The sequence below is a fragment of the Phascolarctos cinereus genome, unplaced genomic scaffold, assembly GCF_003287225.1.
Source record: "Phascolarctos cinereus isolate Bilbo 61053 unplaced genomic scaffold, phaCin_HiC Scaffold_3;HRSCAF=262, whole genome shotgun sequence".
NCBI lineage: Eukaryota > Metazoa > Chordata > Mammalia > Diprotodontia > Phascolarctidae > Phascolarctos > Phascolarctos cinereus.
This window is the reverse complement of record NW_027555736.1, coordinates 8,495,338-8,510,633: the sequence shown is the minus strand read 5'-3', so window position 1 is coordinate 8,510,633 and position 15,296 is coordinate 8,495,338. Positions and strand designations below refer to the sequence as shown.

General features: G+C 45.9%; 1 protein-coding gene across 3 annotated transcripts in view; it reads left to right on the top strand.

The window, feature by feature from the left end:
- DOCK1 (dedicator of cytokinesis 1) overlaps positions 1-15,296 on the top strand; it is a 577,278-nt gene that overhangs the window by 105,841 nt on the left and 456,141 nt on the right. For all 3 annotated transcript variants that reach the window (XM_020973593.2, XM_020973592.2, XM_020973594.2), the window contains exons 17-19: positions 4,724-4,827; positions 5,336-5,519; positions 8,753-8,850. In XM_020973593.2, the coding sequence (XP_020829252.1) occupies positions 4,724-4,827; positions 5,336-5,519; positions 8,753-8,850 (386 nt within the window). The remainder of the gene's footprint in view (positions 1-4,723; positions 4,828-5,335; positions 5,520-8,752; positions 8,851-15,296) is intronic.

Sequence of the window (15,296 nt, the reverse complement as noted above, 5' to 3'; positions counted from 1 at the left end):
CTAGACTCCTCTGTGTAGTAGGTGAGACTTCTCCCACTGAACCGCCAGTACACAAGTCCCTTAACTTCTGAGCCTCCATTTCCTTATCTATTAAATGGCACTCCTAAGACCCGGAGGTACTTTTTCAAACTGTTATCTTGAGGCTCAGATGAAATAATGTGTTCACACATTGTCTGTTGCACGTGTTGTCATGCTGCTCGTCCTTGGTATTTTCCCCATTAATTCTTTTTGTTCCCAGTCTGAGATCTTTATTTCCTCGAGCCTCCCTGTCTCTCATGAATTATGATTCCTTTGGGCGTCTTTGGAGACAACTCTTTTCTTTGAACACTTTGACATCTCCTTTCCCAAAGTCTGTGGGATGCCTTTTTCATGTCAGTCACTCCCATGGGTCCCATCGCTTCTTCTTTGCCCATCAGTCCATCTCGGCTAAGCAGAGTTAGGCCCAGACTAGGAGGGCAGATGGAGTTGAAGGACAGTATCCCATTGGGCTCCCTCATGGATTTTTTTTTTTTTACTGTCTGAAAGATGAAATCTTGAAGAGTCACAGCTCATGATTTTTTGAAACAGATTAAGGTACTACCAAGGTGCACTCATTCAGTCCAGACTTGTTGAATATTTGAACAGTGGCTCCTAATTCCATCAGTGGCTGAAACCTGCCACATTGAATTCAGGTCAGAAATTAGTGGAGAGACTGAGACTATATTGGCTTCCTTCTCTTCCTACTCACCTGTTTGTAGGGATGGAGTCAAATTTATTGGGAAGCAGTCCTTGTTTGACAAAGACATGACCTACTATCTGAAATGAATGTTATGAAGTTGCCTTGAAAATGCTGTAAGAGACACTGCTGAAGGCTGAACCTCTGGAAAAGGACATGGTGATCTCTAAGAGACATCCTGGCTTCCTAGAAACGTCCTAGGACGTTTGTGTTAGAGGAGTGGCATTTCTTCTTTGTGACAGGACACTGAACTGATGGGACAGGTGATGGAGTCTACTCGATTTGAGCAAAGTCAAGCCTCTCATGCTGTGCTTATGGAAAAGGAGGAGAGATGTTGACCACATGACAGAAGTGGTCAGCACCTCTTCTCCTTTTCCATGAGCACAGCATGAGGGAAGCTACCCTTGGTGTTAGGTTACTCATCCCATGGGTTCCAAGTGCACTTCTCGAAGTACAGGGTGAGTAGCCTGATAGACACCAAGAGTAGTTCGTCTTAGAAGGTAACGTCCGATGGAATGCCCCAGGGATGCAGGCCTATTTTCCATTCACTGTTTTCATCCCAGACTTTCATCCTACGCCATTTTCATCCCAGACTTGGATCAAGGTGCAGGTGACCTATGTATTCAATTTATGGTTGATAGAAAGCTGGAAGTGAAGGTGACCAACACATTGGATGATTGACTCAGAGCTCCAGAATCATGTGATGAGCTGGAACATTTGGTTAAATTGAATGAGAAGTGGAGTTTAGTAAGGCTTAATGGGCTACGTTTGACTACCGAAAACTAAAAGTCCCCAGTACGAGATGGGGGAAGCATGGCTACGTAGGCATTTGTATGAAAACCATCCCGGAGTTTGAGTGGAGTGTGAGCTTCGTGTGGGTCAGTGGGTTGGCTTGGCTGCCAGAAGGCTGCTGCAGTCTTAGGCCTTGGTCAGAGAGTGACAGTGACCAGGACTGGGGACATATTAGTCCTGATTTCCTCAGGCCCAGGGCTGGACTCTTGTGTTCTGTTTATATGACTCATTTCAGGAAGGCCATCAGTATATTGGAGATTGTCCAGAGGAGGACAGTCATGGTAGAAAAGGACTAGAACCCATTTTTTGGGGGGTTGGGAAGAATGATAAATGTCTACAAATATTTTGAGGGCTCTTTTGTGGAAGAGGGCTTGATTTATTCTTCTTGGCCCTAGAGGGCAGAATTTGGCATAATCACAGCAAGTGGTGAAGAGTCAAATCTAGGCTTGCAAACCTTCCTAATAATTAGGATTATCCCAAAGGAGAATGGGCTGCCTCAGACGATGGATGGCCTCCTCCTCGCTGGAGATCTTTAAGCGAAGGCTGGCTGACTGCTTGTTGGGGCTGTTGTAGAGGGGACTTGATGACCACAGGCCCCTCCCGGCTCTAGATCTGGTGACAGTTCTGTGACAGTTACTCCCTGGAGAATGGGATTTCCAACACTGATGACACTTCCTTTGCGGTGTTCTTCTGAGGGGCTGGCTGGCTTTAGGTGTGCCCCAAAAGTCTGCTTCCCTCTCCGTGCCACTGGTAGCAAGCTTGGTTGAGTGTCTTTCCTTGAGTTTTACCTTTACGAGGAGCTCAACTCTGTGCGCCATATTTGGAGTGTGTCCCATCCCCCCCATGGCTCACGATTCCCAAGTCAGCCGTGGGTTGGTTGTGCGATGACCCGCCTCCTCAGTAACGGTGCTTAATGATCCTGGAATGAAGTAGAGTCACTTATTTTGATCTAGAAATTAGGAAGGTTAATAAAAGCGGTACTTACTATATTAGACTTCACTGGAGGACTAGGGGAATCGTGTGTAGACAGTCACTGGCATTTATTCTTCTGCATTGCCATTGCTTCAGTAAGAGAGAAGTACACGCACGCACACAGGTCTGTCTGTCTTTCACGTTCATCCTTGGTCGGACTTACCAGGCTTTGGACACCGAGGTGAGTGAAGAGGGGGATCTTAACTCTAGGGAATGGGGAGAACCTTGGGTTTGGTGTCAGAGGGCCAGGTAGCTTAATTCTCTCACTTGACCCTCACAGCAAGCCTGTGATGGGTGCTGTTATTGTCTCCATGTTAAAGATGAGGAAACTGAGGAATTCAGAAGTCGAGGGACTGGGCCAGAGGAGCCAGTAAGTGGCAAAGGCTGTCCAGTTACCCTGTATGCCGTTTGGCTCATCCTTTAACCTCCTTGGGTCAGTTCTCTCACTCTGTAAAATGAAGATCTTGGACAGGATGGCTCTGAGAGCTTCCCGAGTTCCAAATCTATGATCCTTTAAGCATAGAGAGCTGCCTTTCCATGGACCTAATCTTCCTCTTCTGCAAAGTGAGGAGATGGGCCCCCATTGGGTCTGAAGTCCTTCCCACCTTGAGATCTCGGCCCCTGGGACTTTTAAGGTCCCTCCCAACCCTCAGTTCCTGAGCCTTGGATGGCTGAAGATACTTCTGATTTTCAGAGGCCCCACAAAATGGGCATATTCTTTGTTCATAGCCATATTTATCTTGTGGCAGGGGAGTGCTACTTTCAAATGCTTAGAATAATTGGATTGTTGTATCTGGACAACTAAACTTACTTAGATTATTGTTGCTGTGTTGGGAGAATTGTCAGGGAATTTAATTGAGAACCACAGGATCTGGAGCCTTTTCTACCCATTTGACTTCTTCTCTGATGGTTGCTTAATTAAGGAGGGGAGCAGCTGCATACAATCAGTCAATAAACATTTATTAAGCACCTGCTGTGTGCCGGGCTGGGCTTTATGCTGGGTGTGCAAAGAAGGCAGAGAGCCTTCCTGCCTTCAAAGTGCTCACCATTTAATGGGGAAGGCGACATTCAAACCACTATGTAAGTCATAGATAGGATAAACTGTAGATAATTGACAGAAGGAAGGTATTACCGTTATGGGGCATGAGGAAAGGTTTCCTGTGGAGGGTGGGATTTTAAGGAAGCTGGGGAATCCTGGAGATGGAGATGAGGCTGGGGGCAGTCCAGGCATGGGGACGGCCAAAGAGAAGGCCTGGAGTTGGAATCACAAAGGAGGTGCCTGAACATATTTCAGTGAAGTCAGGAGGAATGTTTGTAGAATGGCTTGCCCTCTGGGTCTTTGGAGAGGTTTTCCTTTTCAAAGAAGATGTCTTCCCTTAGACTCCCTTGGGTAGATTTATGGAAGTACGTGGGTGAGATGTGTGTGGGGTGGGCTGCACTCTGTGTTGTGAGAAGGAGTGCCGACTTTGAGGAGGTCACAGATCCCCCTGACCTTTGGATGAATGCCTGTGTCACAGTCAGGGTACTGGAGACGTGGCTAGAAATCTTCCTTCAGTGCTTCGTTGTCTGATGTGATGTCACTGGATTCTTGATGTCTTTGTCTCTGGAGTACTAGCATTGTCTGATCCTAGCAATATGAAAAGTCTTTGAGCTGGGGTCTGGTGGTGGACTGTAGGGCTTTAGTCTAAGGCTCAGGCCACTGCATTTCAGTGAAGCATGTCACCGTGTGGAGGGTTGGGGATCTTTTAGCTGTGGTGATTTGGGAAGGTCGTTTAATGAGGTTTAGAGGTTGTGCTCAGAGATGGTGGAGGGGGTCCTGCCATCAGTGACATTACTGATACTTGAGGTATCGAAAAGAGAGGGGAGAAAATGAGAAGGGAAGGAGAGGGGGGAAGGAGAGAAACAGAAGAAGGAATGGGGAAGGAAAGGAGGAGGGAAAAAGGGAAAGGGGAAGCGAGGGAGAAAGAAGGGAAAGGAAGAGAGAAAATAAGGGGAAGAAGGGAAGAGGACAAGAAAAGGGAGAAGTGGGGAGAGGAAAAGGGCGGGGAAGTAGGTGAGACAGAGACAGAGATTGTGTCTGGTAGGGGAAGTTTACACTTTGTATTCTATTTGTCTAGTTTTCTAGTCCATTTTCTCATTGGTAACGTCTTTTTTCCTTTGATTCCTAAATAATACAATGAAATAGTTGTTGTGAAAACAGGCCTACTTTGTAACCAGTTGGTGTGTTTGTGTGTTTAATTCCAGCTAAGGACAAATCTGAGAAGATCTTCTCCTTAGCCTTTGTGAAGTTGATGCGCTATGATGGGACAACTTTAAGAGATGGGGAACACGATCTCATTGTGTACAAGGTACGGCCTTGGCTCAGCCCGGCTTCATCAGTTTCTTCAAATTCTTTACAAGTGGGTTGACCTCAACAGCATTTCCAATTTTTATGAGAAAACTCGTAACTCATCTCAGGTCAGTTCTCTGGGAATCGAAAGGACCATGGTGAGGTAGGAATGAGTGGAGTGGAGTGAGGCAAAGAGTTACATGTGATACTAGATGCCAACAGAGACTGGAGATGGAAAGAAAAATTAAGTGGATATGAGGTCTAGGACCAATGAAATGCCAAAGTATGTACCTGTGCATGCATGTCTGTGTGTTTGTGTGTATAAGTGTGTGGTATGTATGTTTGAATATGTACTAGTGTGTTTGTTGTGTGTATGAGTGCGTGTGTGTGTTACAAGTATGTGTGTATGAGGGTCTGAGTATATGTGTGTGTGCATATGTGTGAGTTGGTATGTATTTGTGTACATGCATGCACCTTCTTTTTGTTGACTTGTACTGGACATTATAATTTGGTAATCTGCCTTCCAGGCAGAGGCAAAGAAACTTGAAGATGCCTCGACATACCTGTGCCTGCCGTCGACCAAGATTGAGCTGGAGGAGAAAGGCCACTCGGCCACGGGGAAGAGCATGCAGAACCTGGGCAGCTGCACCATCAGCAAGGACTCCTTCCAGATCTCCACGCTTGTGTGTTCGACGAAACTCACCCAGAACGGTGAGTCTGGGGAGCCTTGCTCCCGAGGGCTGCCCCATTCCTCTCCCCCTTCCTCTCTCTGTGCCAGGGCTCTTGGCTACAGAGCAGGATGGACAAAGATCATAGACTTCGAGGACGAAGGGGAAGGAGAAGGGACTAGGCATTTATATGGCACCTACTGTGTACCAGGCACACTGTGCTAAGTGCTGTCGCACTGTTATGTCTTTCGAGCCTCAAAGCAATCCTGAGAGGTAGGTGCTGTTATTCTCCTCATTTTACAGTTGAGGAAACTGAGGCAAACAGTGACTGCTCTGAGTCACACAGGTGGTAAGTGTCTGAAGCTGGATTTTCGGGGCTTCCTGCCTCCAGCCCTGGCACTGCGTGCACTGGGCCCATGTGGTGCCTGGAGATCTCGTGGTCACTGAAGAGATCTTTTCTGGGTCTCTCCATGGTTCCATTGCAGCAGTGATCGGTGTGGACATCAGCTGTGTACGTAAGAGGAAGGATCCGGTTCATTTTAGACATTCATTTCTTTGGTTTTCACTGGTACTAGAAATGATGATGTATTCCAGTGATTAACCTTTAGGGAGAGAGGGAGCGGAGGCATTATTTTCAAAGATGCCCTTCGGCCAAAGCTTGATCTGTAATTGGGTTGGGGTTACTAAGGCTTCGCTGAAGTAGCCAGCCAGCAGCGGTGTCTTTGGAACAGCAGGGATTGTCGGGGTGAATCTTCAGCATCCAAGAATCTGCTTGTGAGCCTCCCATGGCCCCAGAGGCCCACTCTGTGTGGTCTCCATCTCTCTGTCAAATGTCTTTGGGTGACTTCATAGTCTGAGCACATCAGAGACAGTCACTGAAGAGATTTAGGGGAAGAAGGGGCCACTTTCTAAAATTCCGTAACGTAGGACCCTTTGGAACGTTTGAGACTATTTTGGCTCCTCCTTTCTACCCATTTCCCACAAGATAAACTCAAAGTCTTCTCTTTTGTGTCGCCTTGAAATCCTAGACCCTAATTTAGTACCACTGATGGTGGGACAGACGCTTTTGTTTATTATTGTGTCTGCTCTATTGTGACTTACATCCTTATGGAGAGTAGGGGAGTTGTGGCCCCTATCTTGATTTTGTATCATTGTTTGTATTCCAGCAGTGTCAATGATAGAGAGAAGGTAGAATCAGAAAAGGTCTAGGAGAAAGAGAAGGGAGCTGGAAATGGAAATCCCAAACTCTGGCAAGGCCCAACCTTTCTTATCTTCTACCATGTGACCCCAAGTTTATTTAACCTCTCCATGCCTCAGTTCTTTTCCTTGGCACAGTGGGACTGTTGGGAACACAATCTCTATAACAAGCAGTCTTGGCCTTGGCTTCTTGGTTTTAGAGCTGATGGAGATTCAGAGACCAACACACCCATTTTCTAGCTTGCTGACGGTTGCACCAAAATTAAGTGTCAGAGGTGGGATCTTAGCTTAGGCCTCTGACTTCAGGTCACTCTCCACTTTGGAAGTGATGGACAGAGGTGAATGGAGGCAGAGAAAGAGGTGGTTCATTCTTTTTTTTTCTTCTAATAATTAATTAATTAATTTTTAGTTTTCAGCATTCACTTCCATGAGATTTTGAACTTTAAATTTTCTCCCTCTTTCTCTCTTCCCCCCTCCCCAAGATGGCGTGCTATCTGATGTAGGCTCTACTTATACATTCATATTCAACCCCTTTTCACATTCGTCATGATGTAAAGAAGAATTAGAACTAAGGGGAGGAAGAGATGGTTCGTTGTTGGAGAGAGAATGGCGTATACTTGAAAGATGACCTTGTTTCTCTTGCCTTCCCTGTTCCTTATGACCCACACCCTTCCGGACTTTACTCTGCTCTTCCTTAAACGGAAGTCAGGGGGACTAAATGAGCTCCGCCTTCCCTTCCAATTCTCAATCTATTAGCCAGTCAGCAAGCATTTAGTAATTACTTACTGTCTGCCAAGCCAATGTGGTACTAAGCATTGGAGATACAGAAAAAGGTAGGCGCGTGGTCCCTGTGCTCAAGGATTTTATGTTTTAATGGGTGGCTATGCAAGATGCATACAGTGTAGATGGAAGGTCTTCAACAGAGGAAGGCCCTGCCATCTGGGGGACCAAGAAAGGCTGTCTATAGAAAGGAGGATTTGTGTTGAGTCTCGAAGGAAGCCAGTCCAATAGCATCTTGGCTTCCTTCTGGTCAGTGAAGCAGAATACTCACAGTCCCAGAGCGCTGCCTGACTCTAAGGCCAGTGCTCTGTGCACTATGGTGCCTCCTGGCTGCCTGATGTGGACACGAACATTTGCCCCACGCTTTGGCTGGTTGCGTTCATTTTCATCGCCCAGATCTCTCCAGTGACGCCAGCTCCCTCCCCTTCTCCCAGTGGCCACGTTGCTAAGTCCCACCTTGCCTCTTCGTTGGCTGGCCTCTCTCTTCTAGGAATGCTAATTACTCCATGTTCAGCAGTCCTGAAATCCCCACTCGCTTTGGCCTGACAAGCTGCGCAGGTGCTTTATTTTTTTCTTTGTGACTTGTTTGTTACACGCTCTCCCTTCCCAAACATCTTGCGGTGCTTAAAAATTGTATCACTGCACATTTTCTCCCACCTTTAGCCCTTAAAAAATCAATTCAGTCTTTGAAATTTTTCTTTTAAAAAAAAGAAAAGAAGAAGGAAAAATCCCATGACAAAAGAACTCACATAGGCCAGAGAGCTGTGGAACAGGAGTAATATGATGATTCGATGGTCCTTAGAGCTCTAAGAGGTCACTTTCCCGGATCATGCTGGCTGCACATTGAAGTGGTTACTCATACAATATTTGAATTCATAGATTTTTTTTTTTTGGTAAAGGTTTGATCTGCAATGTGAAAATGCTCAGATAGCATTTGATTCTGTCTTCTTTGGATAAACTCCAATCACCCAGGCACTCTGCCTCTCTTTGAAAGCTGCCTTCCATCCAGAATGGAAAGCTTCACCCTGTTTTGGTCTGGGCAGTCTGAATGGGTTTATAAAGCCATTACACAGAAATCATTTCCGAGTAAATGTCGTTGGGAGCAGTGAATCTCAGCTCCGTTGGCCTGCAAGAGCAGGCACAGCAGTGAACTCCTTAGTCAGATGTCCTTGGGAAAGAGGGAGGGCCGTCCTGAGCTGGCAGGAATCCTGTGGGCGGGAGAGACGGGGCTGGATTCCTCCTGACAGGGGAGGCGGGCAGAGCTGCTGGGCACAGCTGATTGTCGCTTTCTGTTTCCAGTGGATCTCCTGGGCCTTCTGAAATGGCGTTCCAACACCAACTTGTTACAGCAGAATTTGAGACAGTTGATGAAAGTGGATGGAGGAGAGGTGGTCAAGGTAATCCACGTCCCCAGACCTCGTGTTCTTTTCCTCTTCGAGCTGCAAGAACCCTAGGAGGCTGTCTGGTCCAAGCCCCCCATTTTACAGAGGAGAAACTGAGGCACCAAAAGGTCCTGGGATCTGTAGTTAGGGCTGGATGGGAGTCCAGAAACTGCATTTCAGCCCCTTCATTTTACAGGGGAAGACACTGAGGCCCAGAGAGGCCCCCTGAAAGTATCGTGGGCATTCCACTCTCTTTGCTCATGCCTTCCTTGGGCTGTCAGTCATTCATACTTCTCTTTTCAGGTCCAAAGCAAATACTGCTGATTCCACAAAGTCTTCCTAATTCTTTTCTGTCATGCCGTTCCTCCTTATCCCTCAGTTTGGTTCAGAGCTCCCTAATGTACTTACCAAGTAGTTGTGAGCATTAGAGCCATTTATGTTGGGGATTTGTCCCCCTGTGAAACTCTTCTGTCCCAAGAGGGCAGGTCCCGTGCCTTCCCCAAACCCTGCTTCTCCTCTGCTGCCCAGTGTAGCTGCTACCGAATTTGGCAAGCATTTATTAAGTTCCTACTGTATATGTGTATACAATAAGCCAGATATAAGTAAGAAAAGTGAAATAGTGCCTGGCTTCAAAAATTCAACTTTTGGGGGGGGTGACCCATCCACAAACATCAACCAAGTAATTTCAAGAGGAAGAGAGCGCTTGACAGTCTTCAGGTAAGAGCTAATGAACAAGATGGCCCCTGAGCTGGGCAGGAAAGGAGCCTGGCACCATGTTTCTGTGAATGAATATAGGATTATCTCATGGGAAGAAGAACATTTATTTTTTCCATTAACACAATGAATTAGGACAGCTTGCTGCTATTTTGCATTTTGCTTTTGGCCAATGGATACAGGCATACATGTGCCTTCTGTGTACAGGTCCTTCTAGGTCACCAACTTGCTCCTTCAGCTTTCATCAGCCGGGCTCATAGAAGGAAGGAAGCCTTATCTGAGCGAGAATGAATGACCCCACATATTTGGCCCAAAGCTGGTGTGGTGGCTGGCTTCTAGCCTCAAAAGGAATGTCACTCTGCCTCTTCCCAGAATTCATTCTCTATCTGTTCACATAGCTTTTTTGGCAAAAGAACTAAGTTACCTCTTAAGCCTGGATTATCATTTCAATTTCAAGTTTTTTCCTGATCGCAAAGAACCTTTTGGACAATCAGAAGTGGAAACTGTTGGCTTCTGCAAATCTCCTCATTCGGATGGCTGATTGATTCTCTCTCCTTGTGTCCTGGATCCCTTTCCTTCCCCTTCTCTGGATGTTTGCCCGCTTCCATCATTGTCTCTCCACTCATTTTCACTCTTTCCCTATCTCTTCCCTTGCCCACCACTCAGCCCAGGCCTGCCTCAGTCTTTCAGAGCTTCCATTTGGTGCGGTCATCCCCTCCGTCAGCCACAGCTGGACTTCTGGAAAGGACTGTCCATATTTGCTCTCTGGCTCCTGGCCTTGCCACTTGACCTAACGTCCCCTCAGTGCCTTGCTTGACATTAACCAGTGTTCTTTCTGTTGCTTGGCTTGGTGGCCTTTTCTCTGTCACCTTTCTTCTTGACATAGTAGCTTTGACCCTGGTGGTACCTTGGTCTCTAGGTCCCTCTCTCCCCTCTTGGCTTCCTGGACTCTGCTGGTCCTCTTGCTCTTCACCCGATGCCTGGCACACAGTAAGTGCTTAATAAATGCCCGTTGACTTGACTTCTCCTACCCCTCTTAGTGACTTTTATCAGTTTCCTTTGTTGAGTCATCATCCAGCTTTTCTTCCTTCCCCTGTAAGGGTCTGTCCATCCCCTCTTTTTCTTTGTACTCTCTCACTTACTTACCTCTAGTGGGTTAAAGCATCATCTCTGCTGATAACGGACAGATCTGTGTGTTCAGCCCTGCTCTCTGTCTTGAGCTCCATCCTCTTCACCTCCCACCTGCTGGATCATCTTCGCTTGGACATCCCATGGATTGAGCATCTCACGCTCAATGTGCCCTAAATGCAGCACCTCATCTTCTTCCCTAAGTATACCCAGTCTCTAAACTTCTCTTTTTTTGCCTTCTGTTCACTGAGAGTCACAACCTAGGCATGATTCTTGATGCTTTCATGAGAAGTGGAAGAGTACGGTAGAAAAACCACTGGTTTGGGGGTCAGAGGACCTGGCTCAAATCCTCTCTCTGTTACTTAGGATCTCTGGGATGTTGACAAATCATTGCTCTCTGTGGGTCAGCTTCCATTTCTCTTAAAGATGGCTTCTTGAGTCCCTTCCAGTGCTGTGTCTGTGATCCTGACCATGCCTACTCCTTCATCCCTCATGTTCAGTTTCTAATTCAAGGGAGTTGTACCCTGGCAACATTTCTGACATCCATCTCCTTCTCCCCACTCACATGGGGCCTATCATCCCCCTTGCCACCCTCCTGGGCTGGTGGAATAGGCTCTGAATTGGGCTCCCAGTGATAATGTTCTATGCCTCTGTCTTTCCAAAGAAGACACTCTTTAGCGTGCTCACTCAACATTCCTATGGCAGGTTTGACAAGTTCACCTTTTTGGTCAAAAGTCTTCATTGTTCTCTTTTTCCATGAAGTTCAGACAGAAATGGTCCCCGTGTAAGTGAGTTACTCTCCTGCAATTACTCTTTTGTATTTAATGTAATTCCCTTTGTTGTTCAAGTGAATACGATAACTTCTTTTTGTAAATCCTTAATAATAACCGTAGAGAGGGATTGATTGGTTATTCTTCCTCTTCCTCTTCTACTCTCTTGCGTTTACTGATGTCTGTACCTTTGTATCCTGAAGTGAAATGGAACCTCATTGAGGGCAGGGGCTGTTATCTTTTGACCTCTGTGTCCTCAGCAATCCATAGCAGGGCTCGTTGAATTGTTGACTATGCCTTGTGAAGAGTAGCCAGTTAAGAGATTTTCCCCCCTTTCCCATCTTTCTCAAGGCCTTTCTTGTCCTGGGGATGAACAGCTGGTATTTCCATTGCCGTGCTGACACGAAAGATGAGAGCAGTCTCAGAATCATCTCAAGCCTTGTTTGTATTCATTCCTCACTCCAGCCCATCCCTTCCCTTGTTGATTCTTTCCCTTCCTCCTCTCTCTTCCTCACCTTGTACAGGGGTCATCCCAGTGGCCTCCTCATTGTGCTTCCTGCACCTATGGGAGTCCTGAACACTGACAACATGTTAACCCCTTGTGGGCACCATTTTCATCACGATGCTCCCCATATTTCCAGGAACATCCAGTGATGCCTCCTTTTCTAGAGGATAAAATCCAGTTTTTTAGCCTGCTCTTCAAGGCTCTCCACAGTCTTGTCTGGCTTCCTTTTATGGCCTTTTCCTCCCCTCTGTAGAACTGCTCCGGTCAGGCCTCTGTAGGTTTCTCTCTGTCAGTCCTGGGGCCATTAGAATGCTTCCTCTGCTCTCCCTTCCTCATCATTTGGGCTGAATCCAAGAGCCCCTCCTGGAGGGTCCTTCCTCATTTCTTCAGGCATTGTATGTCTCCCTTTCCTGAATGCCTCTTCCACTGCTGGTCTCCATCGGGCTCTCTTTGGCACCAAGTCTCACACCCTTGATCTTGATTCTCAAGTCTTCCTCATTGGTGTGCTTTGCTTCCCCAGTGGTGTTCTGAGATCTTGAAGGTGAGGCTTTGCATTACGTCCCTCATCTGGACCATCCTCATGGCCTGTCCCTGTCCTCTGCCCGCGGGAGGCATTTAGTAAATCCTTCCTTTCATTTTCACATTCAACGATGAGTCTGTGGAGTCGTAGACTGTGGAAAGAGAGAAGCACAGAATGATGTTCCCGAGCCCCTTAATTTTACATACGAGAAAGCAGAGGCCTGAAAGTCAGAGGGACTTGCCCCTAGCATGTATCTTATTAGGTCCATAGCTGGGCCTGAAGCCCAGCTTGCCTTGACCCCTGTACTGATGCCATTCCCATTACACTGTGAAAGTTGGGCCTCTTACCTCAAGACTTCAGCAATTGATGGGTATTGGATTTCTGATTTTAAAGTTTGGAAACTTTTCTTTTTCACAAATAGAAACTGAAATTTGGTCTGTAGGTTGATGATTGGGAAAGCTAATGAAATATTGAACAAAAGTGAATTTTTTCCAGTGAAAATATGAAAAAATCTCTTTTGTAATGTTCAAATTCAGTAACCATTTATTAATCTGCTGGGTGCAGAGCCCTGTGCTTGAATGCTGCAGAGAGACAATATTTGGTGCTCTCTGGTCTTTGCTCTTAGAGACCTCATCCTTTGGGTTGGCCACAAGGAAAAGGAGGAGCATCTGCTTGAGGATGCCGAGAAGTTGTAAGAGCACGGAGGACCGACAGCAGGCGTTTCTGTCCTTGGACTCCAGTCTTCTCAGGGAAGGAGATGGCTGGGTTCATACCTGGGGTCACCTAGGAGGTTGGCCTGGGATCAGGTCTTGTGCAGAACAGAACTGGGGATGGCTGGAGACCAAGGAAACCCTATGCTGGGGGGCGATGCCTCCTTCCAGAAACTGGGCGTCCTTTGGTAGCTGTGGTGGTATATGTTGGTAAAAGGGATTATGGGGAAGTACCTGGTATTGTTTATTTGTCAGCTTAATATAATGTTCATCTTTCTGGGTTGGTTTTTGTTTTGTTTTGTTTTTTGCAAAAAGCTTTCCTGACAACTCTGAGGAAAGCTATGGAAGTGCTCTGATCTACATTTTATAGGTGAGGAGCCCAAAGTTCTGATGACTTCAGTATCTCAATAAGCATTTATTAGGGCTTGTTATGTTCCAGGCACTGGGCTAAGTGCTATGGATTCAAAGAAAGGCCTAGGAGCTCATTTTCTTTTTTGTTTTCCCAATAATACTTTGTTTTTTCCCCAATTACATGTTAAAACAATATTTTTACATTTTAAAAGAAATTTGAATTCCAAATTCTATCCTTTTCTCTCTCTCTCGCCTTCCTCTCCCGGAGACAGTGAGCAATCTGATATAGGTTATACATGTGCAGTCACGTAAAACATTTACAGGTTAGTTATTTTGTACGAGAAGACTCAAAAAAAGAAAGAATGAAGGAAAGAAAGTGAAAACAGCTTGCTTCAGTCCATATTCAGACGACATCAGTTCTTTCTCTGGAGGCAGAGAGCATGTTTCATCATGGGTCCTTTGGGGTTGCCTTGGATTGTTGGAATGCTGGTAGTAGCCAAGTCATTCGCAGTTCTTCATCGTATAATGTTGGTGTCACTGAGTACAATGTTCTCCTGGTTCTGCTCACTTCACTTTGCATCAGTTCAAGTAGGTCTTTCCAGGTTTTTCTGAAATCACCCTTCTTGTCATTTCTTATAGCACAGCAATATTCCATCCCAGTCATGTACCATAACTTTTTCAGCCATTTCCCAATTGATGGGCATCTCTTTGATTTCCAATTTTTAGCCATTGCAAAAAGAGGTGCTATAAATATTTTTGTACAAATAGGTCCTTCTTTCCCTTCCCCCCTCCCCCCAACACACACACACAGAGACACACAGACACACACACACACACACACACACACACACACACACACACACACACACACACACACACTTTCTAAAAATCTCTTTGGGACACAGACCTAGTAGTGGTATTGCTGGTTCAAAGGGTATGCACAATTTCATAGCCCTTTGGACATAGTTCCAAACTGCTCTCCAGAATGGTTGGATCAGTTCATAACTCCATCAACAATGCATCAGTGTCTCAGTTTTAACCAAGTCCCTCCCAACATTTATCGTTTTCCTTTTCTGTCATATTAGCCAATCTGATAGGTATGAGCCAGTACTTCAGAGTTGTTTTAATTTGCATTTCTCTAATCAATAGTGATTTAGAGCATTTTTTCATATGACTATAGATAGTTTTAATTTCTTTCTCTGAAAACTGCCTATTAATGTCCTTTGACCATTTGTCAATTGGGGAATGGCTTGTATTCTTATCAATTTGACTCAGTTCTCTATATATTTAAGAATTGAGGCCTTTATCAGAGACACTTGTTGCAACCCCCCCTCCCACCCGTTTTCTGATTTCCTTCTAATTTGTAAAATTATCTATTTTACATTTTCTATTGCTCTTTTTTTTTTTTTTTGGTGAGGCAGTTGGGGTTAAGTGACTTGCCCAGGGTCACACAGCTAGTAAGTGTTATGTGTCTGAGGCCGGATTTGAACTCAGGTCCTCCTGACTCCAGAGCCAGTGCTCTATCCACTGTTGCTCTCTATCTAAATTCTTCCTTTACCCATAGGTCTGATAGGTAAAGTATTCCATGAGGAGCTCACATTCTAATGAGCAGCCCTTTAGACAATGAGGGTTGGGCTCTGATAGACTGTACACTAGAAGAACTGTCGGGCCTGGGCTTGGGGGAGTCCCAGGTTCCAGTTCTCCATCTGACACTTGCTAGTTGTGGACTATGCAAGAGATTCTTAGCATTCGGAGCCTCTTGG